This window comes from Pempheris klunzingeri, chromosome 16 (genome assembly GCF_042242105.1).
Source record: "Pempheris klunzingeri isolate RE-2024b chromosome 16, fPemKlu1.hap1, whole genome shotgun sequence".
Lineage (NCBI taxonomy): Eukaryota > Metazoa > Chordata > Actinopteri > Acropomatiformes > Pempheridae > Pempheris > Pempheris klunzingeri.
The window spans coordinates 10,334,703-10,353,498 of NC_092027.1; the positions used below are offsets into that span (position 1 = coordinate 10,334,703).

At 40.0% G+C, this 18,796-nt stretch overlaps 1 protein-coding gene across 1 annotated transcript in view; it reads left to right on the forward strand.

The window, feature by feature from the left end:
* csmd3b (CUB and Sushi multiple domains 3b) overlaps window positions 1-18,796 on the forward strand; it is a 322,370-nt gene that overhangs the window by 145,106 nt on the left and 158,468 nt on the right. Inside the window, exon 5 of the mRNA XM_070847130.1 lies at window positions 18,422-18,629. Coding sequence (XP_070703231.1) covers window positions 18,422-18,629 — 208 coding nt within the window. The remainder of the gene's footprint in view (window positions 1-18,421; window positions 18,630-18,796) is intronic.

Sequence of the window (18,796 nt, forward strand, 5' to 3'; positions counted from 1 at the left end):
TGCAGTGCAAACCACTAGCATCCAGACACTCTCATATGCACGCATACACAGCCAAGTTACAAAACACAAAAACACACACACAAAGTTTTCTTTCACCCTCTAACACACACAGACACACACAGACATGCAGACACAAACACACAGCATAGTGGCAGTGCTGTAGTCAGCAGGGGCTCGTTTAGTCACTAAACGATTCAGGATGTTCACATTGTCTGTGTGTGTGTGTGCCCGTGTGTGTGCGTGTGTGCGTGTGTGCGTGTGCATTTGTGTGTGTGTGAAGGCTTGTGGCCAACAGTGCCATGGATTTAAGGACAGCAGGTTTCTCCTCCTCTTTCCAACACTGTCTCCCTCTCTTGTAACTCTCCCCCCTTACTCTTCCCCTAGCTCTGTGCATGAAGCACTCTCAATTGTACTTTGCTTATTATATCCTAAACTTCAGACTTTATATTTCCATCATATTTTCCAACATTCAACTACAGTTGAAATATTCATGATGGAAACTGACCAGCAACATTGCTCCCCCCTCCTATAGTATCTCCAGTTTATTTTGGGACTTTTTGAAAGAGGTGTCTGATTAGACAGGACCATTAGTTGTCACCGGCACGCCATCAAACAACCTCATCTCACCAAGATGCAATAAAAAAGCAAGAAGGCCCACTTTGATACCCTTTGGGTTCAGAAACTGTCTTCTATGAGCCTTTTTTTGTCTAATAAGACACCACTCATCACATAAAAACCTCAGCACAGCCTGGCTCTCCGCATTGTTTATTAGAGGGGTCAGTAAGTGGGTTTTATGATTGCAACAAAGTTTGCTTCGTTACCATTCAAGTGATCCTACACAGCTGTGCACAACCATAGTTTCAGTAAGCCCCTCATTTTGCACTTGACCACTTGAGTGTTGGTCACATCCTTAATTTGCTGTTCTGCTGCAGCTGCATTGCTTGCTGTAATGGTCAAACACACATGGCTGTTGTTATTTGAATCTTGCATACATGCATAATCTGCTTCCTAATTCATGCCTTTTTGCTGCTCTCTTCCTTGCTATTGTATGAGGCTCTGCAGTGTGGACTTTTAGTTTAATCCAGCTGTTGGTGCAACAACAACATACTATTATTTCGTAATACTTAATAGTACGTTTCCATTGATGGAGTAATGTGATTGGTAAGCAGGCACACACAATTTAAGAGTCACGGTTAAGGTTTTTTCATATTCAAATAATTGTGTACACCATATGTGGGTTTTGAGTGTGATTACATGAGTGTATATGCTAATGTGCAACTTGCCTAACTGCACATGTACTTCATTCTTGGTTGGATTAAAGATTGAAGATTAGTCATGGCTGCTTAGTGCATCCATAAGATATACATACATGGCTGCTGTGACAACCGAAACAATCTTTTATATGGACAATAGGACAATAATCATGGCTGCCATGATAACACAAAGAGGCTGCTGTATATATAGATACATTATGTAATTATATTGTCACAGGGGATAATTTAACCAAAATGCCGTATTGTGCAAAAATAATTATCAATAATAGAGGTGTATTTTTTGCTATTGTTGTAGTGGTAGTAGTACTACAATGCCCCTTGGAAGCAATGCATTGTTTAATATCATATGTAGCCTACATGTGTTACTTTTGCGATCTATGAACATGATATTTTGCTGTCAGCACTCTACAAGTACTGACAAGCGTACTGCCAAACATACACTTGTTAGTTCTTGTGAAAGATGCACCTTACATTTTGTTTGCTCAATTTGCATATACACTTCAATACGCAGCAGTTTGTGTGTGTGTGTGTTTTACAGGCAGACTGTATGTGTGTAGCCAATACAGAAAATGTTACCATGGGAACAGAATCACCTCCACTACCTAGCAACATCCAGAGGTCTGGATCTGTTGACCCCACTCCTCCCTCTTCCCCCCACTTTGAAATCAGTAGCCATAACTGGCATGAAAGGCATCAAGTAACAATATCAACAAATAATTAACAATAACAATGATAAATGAAAAAACTAAATAAATGGACAATCCAAGTCTCTCTCTCGCTCTCTCTCTCTCTCTCTCTCTCTCTTGCTCCCCCCAACCCAATTCTCTTCTTTGCTCTCTTTTTCTGCTGTCTCTCGATACTTTGACAGGTTAATGCTCAGGTAGCGTGTCTGGCTTATGCACGCACGCACGCACGCACACACACACACACACACACACACACACATACATGCACATGCACACACGCAGCCTGGGGTGGTGTGTAACAGGGGATTTCAAGGGGGACAGCAGGATAGACAGTTTAATCTGAGAGAGAAGGAGGGATGGTGAGAAAGCAAGAGGGGGGAAGGAGATACAGAGAGATAGAGAGACAGGGGGGAAAGGTTGTGGCCAGGACATGTCTGTGAGAAACACAGAGGAAGCAGAGAAAGGAGAAAACTTTATTACTCTTCCACTCCAGAGAGAAAGAGTGAGTGAAAGGAGGTGAGTTGTGGAGGTTGGGGGTGGGACTTTTGCAATTGTAGACATTTTATTTCAAGTACATCTAAAAACAACTGTTAGTTGTTAGTTCAGTTACCACATTACCAGTTGTAATGGTGTCATTTTAATATTTTTGGCCCCAGAATAGGCGCCTGTGAGGTCATTTGAATTAATAAACAATATGAACACTAAGCACTGTTGTTACTTGTGGTTTTGAGCCAAAATAAACTTCACAGAAAGACAACAACTTCAGGTGCAAAATTATGTAGTTGATGTTTAAGTCATGATTAAGTCCCTATAGATAATGCAGAAGACATTAGCTGTGTTTTCTAAGCCATCTGCTCAGGGGCCCCCTGGTGGTTAAGGACCCTTGTGCACAAACCTGCTGTATGACAGTTTATGATGGATTTGGCTATGCCAAACTTTAATGTCTGTGTGTGTGACATTGTGTGTGCAGAAAGTTGTGTGTAATCTCAGAGCGGATCTAGTGTGATGGTAAATACCCAAGACAACATAGTTGGCGTGCGTGTGTGTCTATCTGACTGTCTTGTCTGCGTGCATGTGTGTGTGGGTGTATGTGTACATCATTCTGAGTGCATTTGTGTGCATGTGCACGCATGCAGGCGTGTTCATCCGTATTTGTCTGTGCAGATGTGGGTGTATAGGCTTATCCCAGGTTCCCTTGGGACAGTGCTGATTGACAGCTCTATCCCTGGTTGTCATGGTGATGATGATGGATGTGTTTTGGGTTACCACGGAGACCGCTGTTTAGGCGTTCTATCTGCATGCATAATATAGTTTTAGCATAAAGAGATTCTGTAGCTGACAGAGAGATAGAGGAAAGGAACCACCGAAAGGACCAGAAACGACTTTATTGGCTGACTTTGCTACATGTAGTAGGCATTACATACATGCTCTGAAAATGTACATTACCTGAACATCGTACATTAAATGTGATGTATAAGTAACTGGTCAAGATCAAACCTACATGGTGATAGAGAAGTGGCAGACAGTCAGAGAGACAGGCAGGCAAGTGTTCAAAACAGCGCACGTACTCTGATAAAGATGAAAGAGTTGGTACTGTGGAATTATAGAATTTTAACTATCCTTCACCTGTAGTGCTGAATTTTTAACACCTTCATCTGCAGAGTTATCCAAAAGTTCTACTTTTTACAATGAAAGCATAGGAAAGATCCTATCCCAAGTGGGTTCAGAGACATGGGATGTGTTGTAATGTAGTTTCCAAAGAGTAAAACACTTATAAGAAGTTCTCATGGCTACACTTCCTATGACTTACTAACAAATAGAACCATTTCTCTTTTTGCTCCTTTGAACTAGTTTGGGTTGCTACAGTTTTGATTAATTAATTGTGTTGTTTAATTATACTTCCTTCAACACTACATTTGCATTTATATTTACTTCCTGTCCCACATGTTGTGATCTTGTGGTTATAGTACTGCCACTACCAGCACTGCCAAGGTGGTCCAAAGGACAATTACAAAACCTTTGACATGTTGCATTGTCTTAAACATTGGAGAGCATACTTCCACAGCTGAATGAAAATAAATGAAATGCCACGCTATACCATACCAACATTCATATTCATTTTCATGCACCAACAAAGGATATGTACAGTATATCACGGTTAACACACACACACACATACATTTACACTGACACACTCCCTGAGGAGACGCCACTACACATGCATGATTTGCTTGTTTAGTGTGGCTTCAGGACAACCATTTAGTTAAACTAGGCATGTCTGCATTTTACAAGCTATTTAAAAACAAACACACGCACAAACATGCATACAAATGTAGTACAACATATGTACAAATATAGATCTATATGTGCACACTCAAGCACCTACGCATTAACACTGTTACAGCTGTATGACACTCAAATATGCCCACCCAAATACACACACACACACACACACACACACACACACACACACACACACACACAATCTCCATTGGGTGCTGGTGTATGTATCAGTAATCAACATGCATGACTGGCTCATTCACAATGTAGTAGGCAATCAGGCTGTTCACCTATGCATGACACAGAGATACACACCCTTTATCACGCACCGATTATTTGACATACAAATACAGCTATCTGTGTTTATAAAACAAAGACACGGTCATGGAAATGGCACTGTTTAGTGCGCACAAACACACACAGATACACATGATAGTTCACATTAATGAAAAGCACATTGAATCCAAGCAATACTCACATGCAAACAATACAATATCCATCTGTAAAGGCATACAGTTTGTCTACATAAATAATACGATAGTAATGTAATATTTGAGGTTCATAGAGGTAAAGTTATTCAAGAAGTGTGACAAAAATAAACCTAATTTTATTATCCCATAAATCCAGCTTTGACCTTTCAGATTAATCCTGAGCCTGGCCGCCTAACTAACGATCAATATCCTAAATGACCACATATACTACATACTACAATATGGGCATGGATGCAGAAACAGACAGTTGACACAGATGTGGTTCTGTCTATACTACACACTGTGTCTCCATAGATGGCACATATATGTACATGTATTCTACCTTCACGGATATGGGCAGATGACATCATTTACATCACGTGCACCCTTATTAACTTGACATGGAAAGCATAATTGACTCAAAGCTACCAACTTCTTTTGATCACACGCACTGAATTTTGCTTATGCGTGCAGTGCATCAAGTGCACTTTAAGTGAAATGACAATTAAAAATGTATTCTGTAACTGTTCCATATGTCGATTCTTGTGCCTCCTTTGGAGTGTCATCACCACATGGGATCTTGTGCAAACCTTACAGGAAGGTTAAGAGTCGTAGAATCTTCTGGAATATTAAACAGACAGTAACCACATTCAGATATTCCACAATGTACATGCAGAGACATAACACATATGAGTTAGCTCCACACTGCTCAGTAAACTGTGCAACAATATGAGCAGATTATGGACTGTGAAGATTGTTTGAGGATGTTGTGGGTATTAAAATGGATTGCACAATGTCCACTTTTAGGGTTTGAAAACTTAAATCTCCTCAGGCGATGCGTGTTGTAAACATAGATAGACATGTTGTGAATAAGATATTAGGAGAGCATTGCATTGCATCCCAGTGGAGCACTTTAACCTCATGCATAATTCAAACTCACACTAAATCACAGACACTCAGAAATGCACGCTACCCACCACTGGACATGCACAGATCCACATGCTTACGCAGGGCATAGCATATGTGCACACTCACATGAAGGTTCTAGGCTGCTACTGCATCAATCTTTGAGTATTTAAAAACTGCTTAGAATAGATCTTTCCTTGAAGAGTGTGGAGTGATTGGTGGAGTGAACATTTGCTGTTAAAAAAGGAATGAGCAGATGAGGATGTAAAGCATAAAGACAAAGACAGAAGTAGATTACTTGTGTTCGATCCTTTTTCAGTGTGGTGCATGCAGGATTTGTGCAAGTAGTCACACTGATTTAAAACTAATGCCTTGGTCAGAAACCAGAACCAAACCGGAGAAGGTGACGAGTGGGAGGAAAAACAAAACCTGAAAAATGATGGAAAATGGTAAAACAAGGCGCTTCAGGCAGCAGTAGAAAGAGAGTTTCCTGTACTTTGTTCCTCCTCCTGCCATTAAACATTCAAGATAGACAGAATGAGACAAAACCACAAGCCAAGAGCAGTTTAAAATACTCAGACACTGTTTAGGTTTCAGCCAGACATGCACAGGCAGACAGACCTGCAATTTGACACACATAATCCTTGCATTTTCCATTATACACGCTCTTGCATGCTCAGTTTTTTTAACATTGTTGTTGTGCTTCATAATACATTTTCTATTTCATTGTGTCAGGCCACTATAATAAATTGGCTAAATTGTATCATTATTTCCAATTCCTTCCCAAGACATAACCGAAAACTAGCTTTTGAGCAAAGTAAGCACTGGCGAAATGGCCTAAGTTTGTCGGATTTATTTGAGCTGTTCTCTATCCTTGAGGAGTCCCTCACCACTTCCCTCACATACACATCTTAACACTCAAATCTCTCAATTTCTCTCACTGACATTATTTCAAATTCTTGTCTTTAAATTGTCCATTCTGATAATTTTTCTTTCTCTTTTTTGACTCTGTCTGCATTACACTTTTACATATCTTGCATGTCTGTACCTCTGTCTTTGGTGTTGCTCTTTATCTGTATTCATATTTCTCTATCTCTCTCCTTATCTCACCATTGTTCTTGCTAATCCTCTCAATCGCTGTCTTGATCCATCTCTATCCAATATTCATCCGTCTTCCCTCCCATTTCTTTCTTTCCATCTCCGTCTTCTCTCCTCTCATGCTTCTGTTGTGTCTTCTAATTGGTTTTCTTTCCTTCCAGCCAGTCAGTTCTTCATTAAATCATCTGTCATCATCTCGGTTTGCTCTGTCATCTGTTTTTCCCTCAGCTAACATCTCTCTCTCTCTCTCTCTCTCTCTCTCTCTCTCTCTCTCTGTCCTTTATCAGAAGTCATCAGAATTTTATGACAGCTGGATGATAGATACCACATCTCAAATTGTAACTTAATACATCTCTATAGATGGTTCTGTCCTGAAAAAGTTCTACAGTTGCTGTTGTTAACGGTGTTCAGTGATAGATGGGAACACTGTGACAATCTAACTTCATCTATGTAGTCATTCATTAGAGGCAGTTCTTGTCTTCACTGTTGTACCTCTCATTTTCAAAATTACTTTATTGACGTCATTGCAGAAGTAGTTTATGATATGATAAAACTTGTGTTAAAACACATTTACATATTGTAGCATGTGTACTAAACAGCATTGTTTATCATTATTATTATTATATTATTAACATCAAATTACAAAGAGAACATCACAAAAAACCCAGACTTCGTTTAATGTGTGCAAGTGTCTTGTTTTTTAACACTCTTCCACACAGGTTAGGTTAGATAAGTTTTATTCATGAAGCTCTTCAAAAGAAAGTTTATAATATCGCTTTATAAAGCAACAAAACATAAATACAGATAAAAGCAGAAGCAGAGTAATCACAGGCGCATCACAAACATCGCTTTGTTTTGCTGTCGCTCTTATTCTGTTACTTTGTATTTTCACCAATGAAACGCTAATTGAATGAGAATCTCAAAGTCATCATAGATGCTGCACTTTCCCCCTCCTCTGTCTGCTTCTTGTCTTACCTTTCTATCTCAGTTTCTCTTTATCTCTTCTGATCAGCTGTTCTCCCTTCTCCTTCTGTTTCTCCTCTTCCTGTTCTGTTTCTGTGTACAACACAGCAATTTCTCTGTACTGCATGGAAGTAGCAAGTCAACTCCTTTTTGTCCATGTCCTGCTTATTCTGATCCGTCCATAATATAGTTGTCGTAAAGACGTTTTATCAGATATACAGGTCAAGTCTTTTACGCTCATCAACTCTCTGGTTCACAAACTCATCAACCCTCGGCATTTTTGGGGATTACTTGGATTACATTTCTAAGAAAATACATCAAGCAAAATGAGGTCTAGCATTGTTTCTTATCAATATCTGGCATAGGCAAGAGTTAGACAAATACAGTTAAAAGTTGAGTAGTTACACTGTTGCATTTTACCCCTTATCCTGTGTCTTGTGAATCAATGCTGATTATTTGACATAATCTGAAATATCGCTTTTAATGACGGGGTCATTTTGACTGGAGTTGATTTTAAAATCTCTCTTTCTATATTGATGTTTCATGTATAATTCTAAATTACTGAAGGCCAGGCTAGATGTAAATGTTGGCACCTTTGTCCTTTTGAACTCTTGCGGCATAAATTGTTACTTCCAGTATTGACTTGCATTTACATGCCCAAGTATTGATTATGGTAAGTAAAAATAAGGTAATTTGTACGCATTAAGAAGGAGTGATGTGGTTTGGTGGTGTGTACATGTGATCAGCTTGCTGACGTTTCCATACTTATATTGATCAGCATTTCTCTGACTATAAATTGATTATGTTGGGGTCAGTGTCAACTAGATATAGACTAACACACTGATTTGACTTTAAGGTTGTGGTTGATCAATGTCATGTCATATTGCAGTTGCCTCCTTAAGTCTGTACATACTATACACGGATTGCCTGCCAGACACTGTTTGGAAGTGGCCATTTTAAGTTTTGTTTCATAAGCATTTTCAGAGAAACATCACCAGAGACGTGGCATTTTGCTATCAAATTCTTTGTGGCCGTACCTCATTACCACAGCTGTACTTGGTGACAGTAATCTAATAATTCTCTCTTTAGAAAGACACATCACTTTTCAAAGTGTGTCACCTTAATTCATTTTTTTCATTTCATGTCCCTCTTCTTGTCATGTCCTCTCGAATACAATTATCTTACATACCTTTATTATTCAAAAAGAATGAAAGTTAAAGATACACTGTGGATTATTATTCCTATAAACAGACGCAGTTACATTTGAATTCAGTGTGGCTCATCATAGCTTTGTGCTTATCTTTGAGGCCACTGTGGTGTACCTTGTTTAGGAATCATTCTCTCTGCATTCACTGGTATGGAGATATACATATCTTGGCACATTACCGCTGTCACACAGGGGCATCATATAGCTTAGGTAGTTGCTGACTTGTAATATCCAGTCATATTCATACAAGAGTAACATGCCGTCTTTGTAAATGTCAGGTCTCACCGTTCTTCTAATGCTAGGTCAGCTTGCTTTTACAACTTCACCCACCACCTCAAACACCACCTTATATGATTGAAGCTTTTATAGAGATAGATATTATTGTTGTGCTAAGCTCAAAAGTTGTGTTGTTTTGTTTCCATTCTCTACCAGGATGTGTTGGGGAGAATTTGAGCGTCATGACCTTGACAGGCCTCTGAACTGAAGTGCATATTTGCATAACCCTCTGCATTTGGCAGGAACATTTATCGGTCATATCGATGTGCACCAGGCACAGGTGCGTCCATTTGTGTGTGCTCATACAGTGCAAGAAACAAACAATGAGCATTTCCCATTGCTGTCCACTACTGAAGCATCCACTAGTTGCCTCAATAAAAGAATCTTTCAATCTTTGATGATATTGTGAATAACTAACTTGAAAGATAATACAAAACACCAAATTTTCAACATTAGTCAACACGTAAGTGTTCTGGAGCAGGTAATCAATAGTAATCAGTAATCAGTAGTTTGAGATATTTGTTTCATAAACTGGCACCAGAGTGTAGCTAAAAAAATATGTATGTGTGTGAGTGTGTTTTATTGTGTTTAACACATGTCCTCTCTGGCTACACAAGAGGGGATTGAGGGGGAAAGAAGGGGCGGGAGAGGAGAAGCGAATCTGGCTCTAGAGAAGAGACACAAGAGTGGAATGTATTTCGTCAGGGCTGTGATGCGTTAAACTCTCAGTATGCAGCTATTTGTTTAAGATGTCAGGGATGACATTTAACACTCACCGACACCCAGGGTCTCTCTCCCACACACACACACACACGAGGGAAAGCACATTCAAATAGGCAGACGCATACACAAAAGTGGGGACAGACACAGGTGAGCACACACACACCGTCAGACACACACATTCTCAGAGAATAAAGAAGAGGGTGGGGTGAGGGTGAACAAATGAGAGGTAATACTTATAAATCACAACGTTTGGAGTTTGTCATTACGGTTGATAATTTAGGAACTCTGTTTAATGACCAAATGAGAAAACAGGGACGCTAGATTCATCCATCTCAATACAACTCCAGAGTCAGACAATGCGTTTGACACATAGTCTGTCTTTCCCAGTCAGCTCCACTTTTTTTTGCTGTACTCTAAACTTACTATACCTTTGTCCATCTATTTTGCCTTTTGCTTCGATTTGTCATTTAGTTCATTGTGTCTTATCTCCCTCCACAAGAGTAAAGTATCTGCATTTTTTTTTTTTTTTTTACAGTAATTCTTACTTCCTTTGGATGGGGCTAACACTCCACAGGATCTGTGCAGCTCAAATGTCACTGTGCAAAACACTGAATCACTACCAGCTCCGGGGATGCTGTAATGTAGTTGATTCTGTCATTTGACAAGGCAAGTGAACAGAATTCCTCCAGTAGTATAAACAGAGTATCACCTCAACATTATTACCCTGATTCATACCAGCTTATGAAAACATATCATTCTGCATTTGCCCAGGTATTATATCTGAGATGCTGACATGAGTTAAGTGGAGGTCAAATGGTATCAGTACTGGGAAGACAAAAATCACAGTATAATGAGAATTAAATTTTATCTCACTGTATCTGTTACCGGCAATCTAAATATGATTCAGTCAAACAGGGTCATAAGGGCTGCTGTAAGAATAATAATCATGATACAAATCTATCTATCAAACAACACCTCTCAATGTCTCCTTCTGGTGATCTACCATTAAATCACCCTTCTGCCCTAATTGGTCTAAATGTTGAGCTGTTAGTTGACTGGCAGAGAGCATCTGTTCGTTGATTTGTGGACAGATGGTGGGAGGAGCTGAAGGTCAGTATGGTTACTAGCTGTGTGTGCGTGTGTGTACACCCTAAACGCCATGACTGTTCATCTAAAATGTAATGCTGGCAAGCAGAGGACAGCATCCAATATATTACTAACAAGGTTTAAAAGGGTAATAGAAAAAAATATGATTGCAATATATGGGGGAAAGAAGAATAATGGGAGCGCCACATAAAATGGACTGAATTTGAAGTTGCTAAATGACTGCTAAAAAGGTTGCTACATAGACGAGTCATACAAAGTCAAATGTGGGTATTTGTCTGCTTTAATCGTGGTCTGACAGTCATTTCTTTTAGTTTTTAAAAGAAATTGTGGCAGGTGAGCCCCAAAGATACAGCACAGTTTATATTTGAATACATGACAAGTCCTCCTACATCAGCAGACCCTAGTCTCATGTTGAAGTTCACAGACAAGGACATAGAAAAACTGAACTGGTAGATGAAATGTAAACCCAGCAAAACCACAGAAGTACCAGAACTGAATCAATATCGCAGTGTCTCAAATTGTCCATCCTTTCCTTCACAAAGCTGGCATTTATGATAGGGCTACTATGACACTATGGCACATTTTAGGTGTGAAGAAAGTAAAACCTGATCATGTGAAATAGTGCTTGTCATATATCATAATTTATTCTGCAGTCAGATGGGTCTACATTTGGCAAAAAAGACAAGTGCCTTTAGCCCGCATGTTTATTGCATTATCGAATAGCAGCCAAGGAATAGGAAGCCATTTTTAAATACCAGATGGTGCAAACGCTGTTCTCTGGATGCATAATTTTCTATACACATAAGTAAACTAATTCAAACATAATTTCCTCAACAACTAGATTAAGTGAAACATCTTCCTTTGAGATTCCTAAGGTGGAAAAAATGGAGTGAGTAAATGGGCAGGCTAATTAGAACAGACCTTTATACAATAAAAGCCAGAGCATCATTAGTGAATATACGCTTCTTCATAGCACTACTTCATGGCACTTTTCCCAAACAAAATAATGTTAGAAAGGCTGTAATTTGTTGAGGAGAACACCATGAATGCCTCTAATCGTCATCTGAGCAAACACACAAACACTACACGTTACATTTATGCAACAAATTCCACCATTGGCCCTAGAAATTCTGACTTGATCCATCGAGAGCGAAGGGGGAAACATTGTGACATTGTTATAGAGTCAATAAGTCTGCAGAAGGAAGAGGTCAGGTGGTTGATTGGGTAAGCCAAAGTTTGGTCCTTGACATGGTAGACCACTATTGACTATAGTCAGTCAGTGTTGTTTTCTTTTAAAGTTGAACTAAAATTATTGTACGTGTCATGACAACGAATATTCCCAAACCTTACCATGTAGTTATTTTAAACCCAAACCATAATCTACCACTTACCTGAGTTTTTGTCCCTAAACCTGAACAAACCATGTTCTGGAAGGCACTAAGAAATTATGTTGTCCTGCCAATAGGGACATCAGATCAAAAGACACTTATGTCTCATTATGAAGGGCAGTTCTGAACAATGCAATTTTTTTTGTCAGAATTAGGAGAATTGCTCCAAAGGGAGGGCACAACTGTCAAGACTGTGGGGAACACAATTACCCGTTTAATGTAATTTCTCTGCAAACTGGTCCTTAAAATCAGATTGTATGAGTTACAATCACATTTCTGTGTTTTCCTACCCCACCTTTGCATTGCTTGTATGCACACTGTTACTGGCGTGCATCCAAAAGCTAAGTTGGATTCTGTTCACAATGCCACCAATTCCATTATTAGTTTTGCAGATCTGATGGATCCATCTGTAAGGTCCTATTCTTATGCATCCAGAACTGTTACTTAATGCATTCTGGCATGACTGGATGGTGAAAGTGACATTGAGACCACAAGTGAAATTGCGTCCTCCGTGCTTTCAGGCAGCATGGCACAGAGTGCAGCTGCAGAGGAAACTTGAGTATCCGGTTATTCCTAAGACCAGGAGGAAATTTCTTAAAAATAAATGCAAGATCATTTGTGAGCACGTGTCAAACAGTCTTCCTCTTGTCTCTTCAGGCATTCATGGCAGGTAAACCGAGGTATTAAAGGTATGGAGGGAGTGATGAGGTAGAAAGGGGGGTAGCTATATATATTCAGCTTTACAGCATATGGGGGGCAAGAGGTTGATGTATGGGTGGGTGGATGTAGATAAGAGAGCAGAAGGGATGGATGGATACAGCCTGAAGACAGAGGAGAGGAGAGGATGATGTAGATGGCCCATAATCCTTAGAGGCTGACAGCACACTGGGTCTTCTGTGATTGAAGTCTGAGTGTGTGTGTGTGTGTGTGTGTGTGTGTGTGTGTGTGTGTGTGTGACAAATGGAGATGGTTCTGTGTGTGTGTGTGTGTACGAATCTGATAGTGATAGTGATCTGCCTATCAAAGTGATGCAGGGAAGGAACGGAGTTATGGGACAGGAGGGATGGAAGAGGGGGAAGAAATGGCAAGAGGAAAAGAGAGGAGAGAACAAGATGAGGCCAGAAAAGCCATTAAACAGAAAATCAATCAGCATAAAGAGAGGGAGAGAGCAAGAGACGGAGAGTGAAATGCAGAGAGAGTAAGATCTTAAAGAAAGACACAGCGAGACAGAGAAGGATAAAGAGGGAATCCTCAGATGACTGCGATATTGATGACAGCACAGTGGGGAAGAGGGGATGAACGGATGGGAGAGAGGGAGGCAGGATAAGGAGGCTAAGAACGAGTGATCAAAGCACCCCAGGCCATGAGAGAGAAGGAGTGAGGAAGGGTGAGATGGGGACAGTTAGAGGGAGTGACGAGGAAGGAGAGTGATTGGGTGAGAGGCTAGGATGAATGAGGAAGAAAGAAGAAAGCATGGAGGGGAGAACAGAAGGAGAGAGGAGGAGGGTAAAGAGGAAGAGATGAGGGAAGAATAGAGGAGGAGGAGGCATGCTGTTTTACTATAAAAATAATCTTGATGTAGAAATGGGAAGAGGAGGGGCTTAGCGAGCAGAGACCAGTAGGGAGGAGAAGAGAGTTGGTGCTACAATAACAGCTAGAGAGAGGGAGAAGGACAGAAAGGCAAAAAAAGGGCAACACTGGCTCACTGATGTGATAAGAAATGAAGGCAACATGGCCAACACTACCTCTCTCTTTCCCTCTCTCCTCCTCTCACACACATACAGAGTAACACTCAAACTAACACATATAGCGCCCTCCTCCACACACACTTTCCCTCCTCCTGTGGGTCAGCGCTCTGGGGCATGAGCATGAGTTCATCTCCCCAGGTTGCCGTATGAAATAAAAGCAGAGAACAAACACAGCAGAACAGTGCAGCCAGATAGCGAAGCCCTCACTTACCCGTGGAGTTACTCAAGTTGGTCCCCATGATGAAATCGGTAGAAGAAATCCTAATGTGAAAGATGATTTTTCTCCTAATGCTCATGTATCCTGGCGTTGTCTAAATCTTTCACGTGATACTTTAGACAAACCAATATTTGGGATTGTTTTTTAAACCCACATACTAATAACCCATTAATATGTGTGTCCATGTGTGATACCTCAGAAATAATGAAACTTTGAAAACAAAGTGACATGGTGTTTGTCACTGAAGTACTGGATGTTTGTCAATACAATCTACTGCAACGGCAAATGTCTCCTATCATTTGAATTAAGACATTAATATCAAGAAAATACAGCAACGGTCAGGGGCAGTCCGCTATAGTAAAACAATGTTTTATAGTGTTAATTTGCTGCTCTAACTGGGAGACTGGGATAAGCATAATCAATAATGCAGCATCAACAGTATTCAACCTCGAATGAACAGGGTTTTTCACTAAATGTCACTTCACTATCAATCATCTTGCAAAAATTTTGTAATCAATTATATATCATTTTTAGCAAACTCCATTCATGTGTTGGATGTGGCTGCAGTGACCTCAGTGCCCCACAGTTGTCAGCCACAGATTAATTTAAATGCTTATTGGATTTAAAGATTTCTGCTATAAGCTGATCACACTAGTACATAATGAAATTTCAATCCTTCGACTCATCTCAGTTGGTGCAGTATTCCAAAATTAGAGGATACTTAATTCAATACAATGTGCTTAAAATCAAGCTACAGCACAGTCAGTACAACAACAATAGGACACATAGTTCTTTGTGACCTGCTTTTAATGGTGAGACACACTTCTTGTTTTATTAGTGGCATATTCGTTTAATTTCATACTGCAGCCATTAAAAAGGGAGGTGATGGGATCAGAAAATGATGCGAGGTAGACATAGTAATATTTAACACTGTCACACAGACGTCCCATCATGATTGATGGAGCTGTACAGAGCAGCATCCAAAATTAGCAGGTGGAGCCTGGAAAACTGACTGGTTCCATGTCATGTCTGATGCACACATATTTAACAGAAGAGTCAGTGTTGGTTATACGTATGTGAACACATGATGAATGTCACTTTTCATTAAAGCAGCTGCTCCTGAAGCAGTCTCTGCACAGCCCAGCCATTACTAAATGACACACAACAGAATTGGTGAGGATCCTAATTGCATCTAAAATTATCACATGGTGTCGTTTAGATCTACGTCATTATTCAAGTCTGCTTATTATTAAAGTAATAATATTGTTTCTATGCTATAGGTCACAGTAATGGTTTCTGAGTGACAACAAGCAACAGCACATCATGGCTGAGTGCCTTTAATACTACAGCTACATAATGTCAAATTCACCAAAGGTCGAATGAACATAAGAGCACCGCTTCCTTGTTTAGTAATCCTTTTTTATTCTAGAAGTTAATTTCCTCTGCTTTAATAAGAGCACCACATCAGTGCACCCTGAGGTCTTTCCACCTGTCTGTCAAGTGTCACTGGTACGTCAATATGCTGGAGGGCTGGAGCAGGTGTGTGTATGTCTAGCGGATGCATTTGTGTGTGTGTTGGTGTGCACGCGGGTGCGTGTCCACCAGTGCTTGTGGACGTCCTGTTGTCATGATAAACCTGTGACAGCTGTCATCCTGCAAGCAGCACCCTCTCCTACGGTGCAGACACACACATCCAAACACACACGCACACACACACACAGAAGACTGCATCATTGCTCTCCTGCAAATGTGATGGGGTCTCAGCAGGTCTTGGTTCAGGGTGTTGGGTCATTTACACAAATCTCCTCAACTGTCTAGCTGTGGAGTGGATGTCTATCTTGAGAGAGGAATGGTCTGTCTGTAAGTGCCTGTTTGCCTGCACGTCTGCCTGTCTGTCTGAATGGTCAATCTGTTTGAATGAATGAATTGTTAATTAATAGATAATGCATTTCCTGTACTTCAGTTTTCAATACATCAGCACCTGTAGTTTGGGACAGTGCATGTCTTGTCACCAGCTTGTGTCACTCAAGTCACACAAGTATCATTCTTCATAAGACAACAACAGTCGAAATCAGTCATGTGTTGTTCCTAATTCCATTCTCTGATCTATTGAAAAAAAAGTTCTGTCTATCTTGAAATCCATTTCAAATCACTTATTTTGTTTCATCCTGTTCCTTGTTTCCTATCTGATACTTATCTGATATCAACCCTTTGTCCATTTCAGTTTACTTTCTGTAATTTTTGTTTCACTCTAGTTCTGTTTTTCTGTTTGTTCCTATCTATTTATGTTCTCCTGTTATCCTCTGTGTACTTCCTGTCTCTACTCAGTGCACTCTGTTCCGTCCAATTTTTAATATCCTTTGCTAATGTTTCTATTCATTTCTATTAGTTATTGTCTGTTGCTGAATGTTAGTCTTGGACCACAGTTATTCTCTTTACCGCTCTTGTGGGTGGAGTCTGGCTTGGTCCGTACCTTATCTCTGTCATCTGTACATGCATACCCCAAGGCAGCACTGCCTGGATGAGCCCAAAGTATGTGCATGTATACCTGACAGCGGCTGTCTACACTCTTATAAAGGATGTGTCTTTTTCAGCTTATCAGTGAGTGCAGTTTAAGGACAACACGTAACTGGTGTTCCTCTGTCTTCAGTAAATGCTGATAATATCAACTTGTAATGTGTTGTAAAGTAACATTAATTACGTGTAACCCTAAATTGCACTCACTGGTGGGTAGGAAAATACATGTCTGCTGTAAGAGTGTGTTACATACAGTATTGCCTCTTTTATGTATAACTATAAATTATACAGGTATAATTTATACCATGTTTACAGTTGGACTTGTACGCTCTCAGAAAAAAAGGTTCAACATTGTATCTTTTATCACTGGGGCAGTGGATACTTGGCTGGGCTTGATTTGCTTTTGATAAATACATTTTAAAATGTTAAGACATGCCTTTCCTCTAGATTGGGTATGTAAACAGTCACATATTCATACTAGTATGAATTCAGTATTTTGAAAAAGTGAATTGAGCACAGCTTCCTTGAATAACTTGCCATACAACCAATGTCCCAGTGACACAAGATCCAATGTGGTATGTTCTTTCTCTGTGAGTGTATCTGTATAAATTATATGTGTATAATTTATGCCGTGTGCACAGCGCAATCCATGTGTCTTTATCTGTTATACAGTAATCAGTACTACTATCAATCATGAATATTACTATCAATCAGATGTGATCAACAATTAGAGACTAGAAACTAGGCAAATTTATCACGTCTGGTCTGTTTTGAAACTAAGCGAAGATTCATTTATAGACTGACACTAAACCAGCTAATTGGGAAACTAAAGTTCCTTGGTGGCGATTGGAGGAGACCAGAGCGGAGATCTGTGATTGGAGAAAAGGAAACCATACTGTTATTGGAGGAGAGGACAGCGGCTCTGAGTGTGACAGGAACTGCAGCCTAACCCCTAAATCCCACCCCTGATTCTAACCGGCTAAAACAAAATCTACTGGCTTAATGGCAGAGAACTGATAGTCCTCAAAACAAGGACTGTTTATACATTACAATGAATATGCCATTTTTCAAATCTACTTCTTATCTGAAGTGTTTTGTAAAAGCTCCATATTTTCACAATATGGTTTGCTAAAATGACTCGACAGTTTATGTGTCATGAGAAAGTCATCCATTTCTAACATTCAAGCCACAAAATAACATTAGGAGTTGAGAGCAAAGAGCATACCTGTAATATACTAAAATTAAGGTAACTAAGAAAAGTCACCTCATAGAGGGAGAGAGGTGGGGAGTAGGGCTGGCTGGCCTGTAATGTACTTGAGTGGGTGAGAAATAATGCCATTGATAAAGTCTATTGTGAATTAGATCCTAATTGCTAATTTGGTAAATAAACTGAATTGATACATTTGTTAATTGACCGGCCCCATCCCAAATAGCTGTGAAAAACAAAATAATTCATCCAAAAAAACGAGAAATTTAATTTAAAAAAAAAAAGTCCGCCCCTCGGTCCCTCCTCCTCTCCCTAACCCAGGTTTTCTATTTGTCACTCTGATTTGATTGACAGCTGAGGACACATGTGGGGGCACTGTGAGGGGCGGCAGTGGGGTGGTGACCAGTCCCGGTTACCCCGGCAACTATGGTAACCAGGCCGACTGTACTTGGATCCTGTTGGCCGAACCTGGAGACACCATCTCTGTCATCTTTACAGACTTCCAGACAGAGGAGAAGTATGACTACCTGGAAGTGGAGGGATCCGAACCACCAACCATTTGGTGAGTCACTTTATTCACTGAATTTCTGCATTGATTTATATGTGTGCATGTCGCAGTCATTGTGTCGCTGAGAAATGCGATGAAGTGGACATAGCAGAACTGTCTGTTTATCAGGGTCAGATTCAAAATTGTATTTTTCAGACCAGTTTCTGAATTGCAATGGAGAA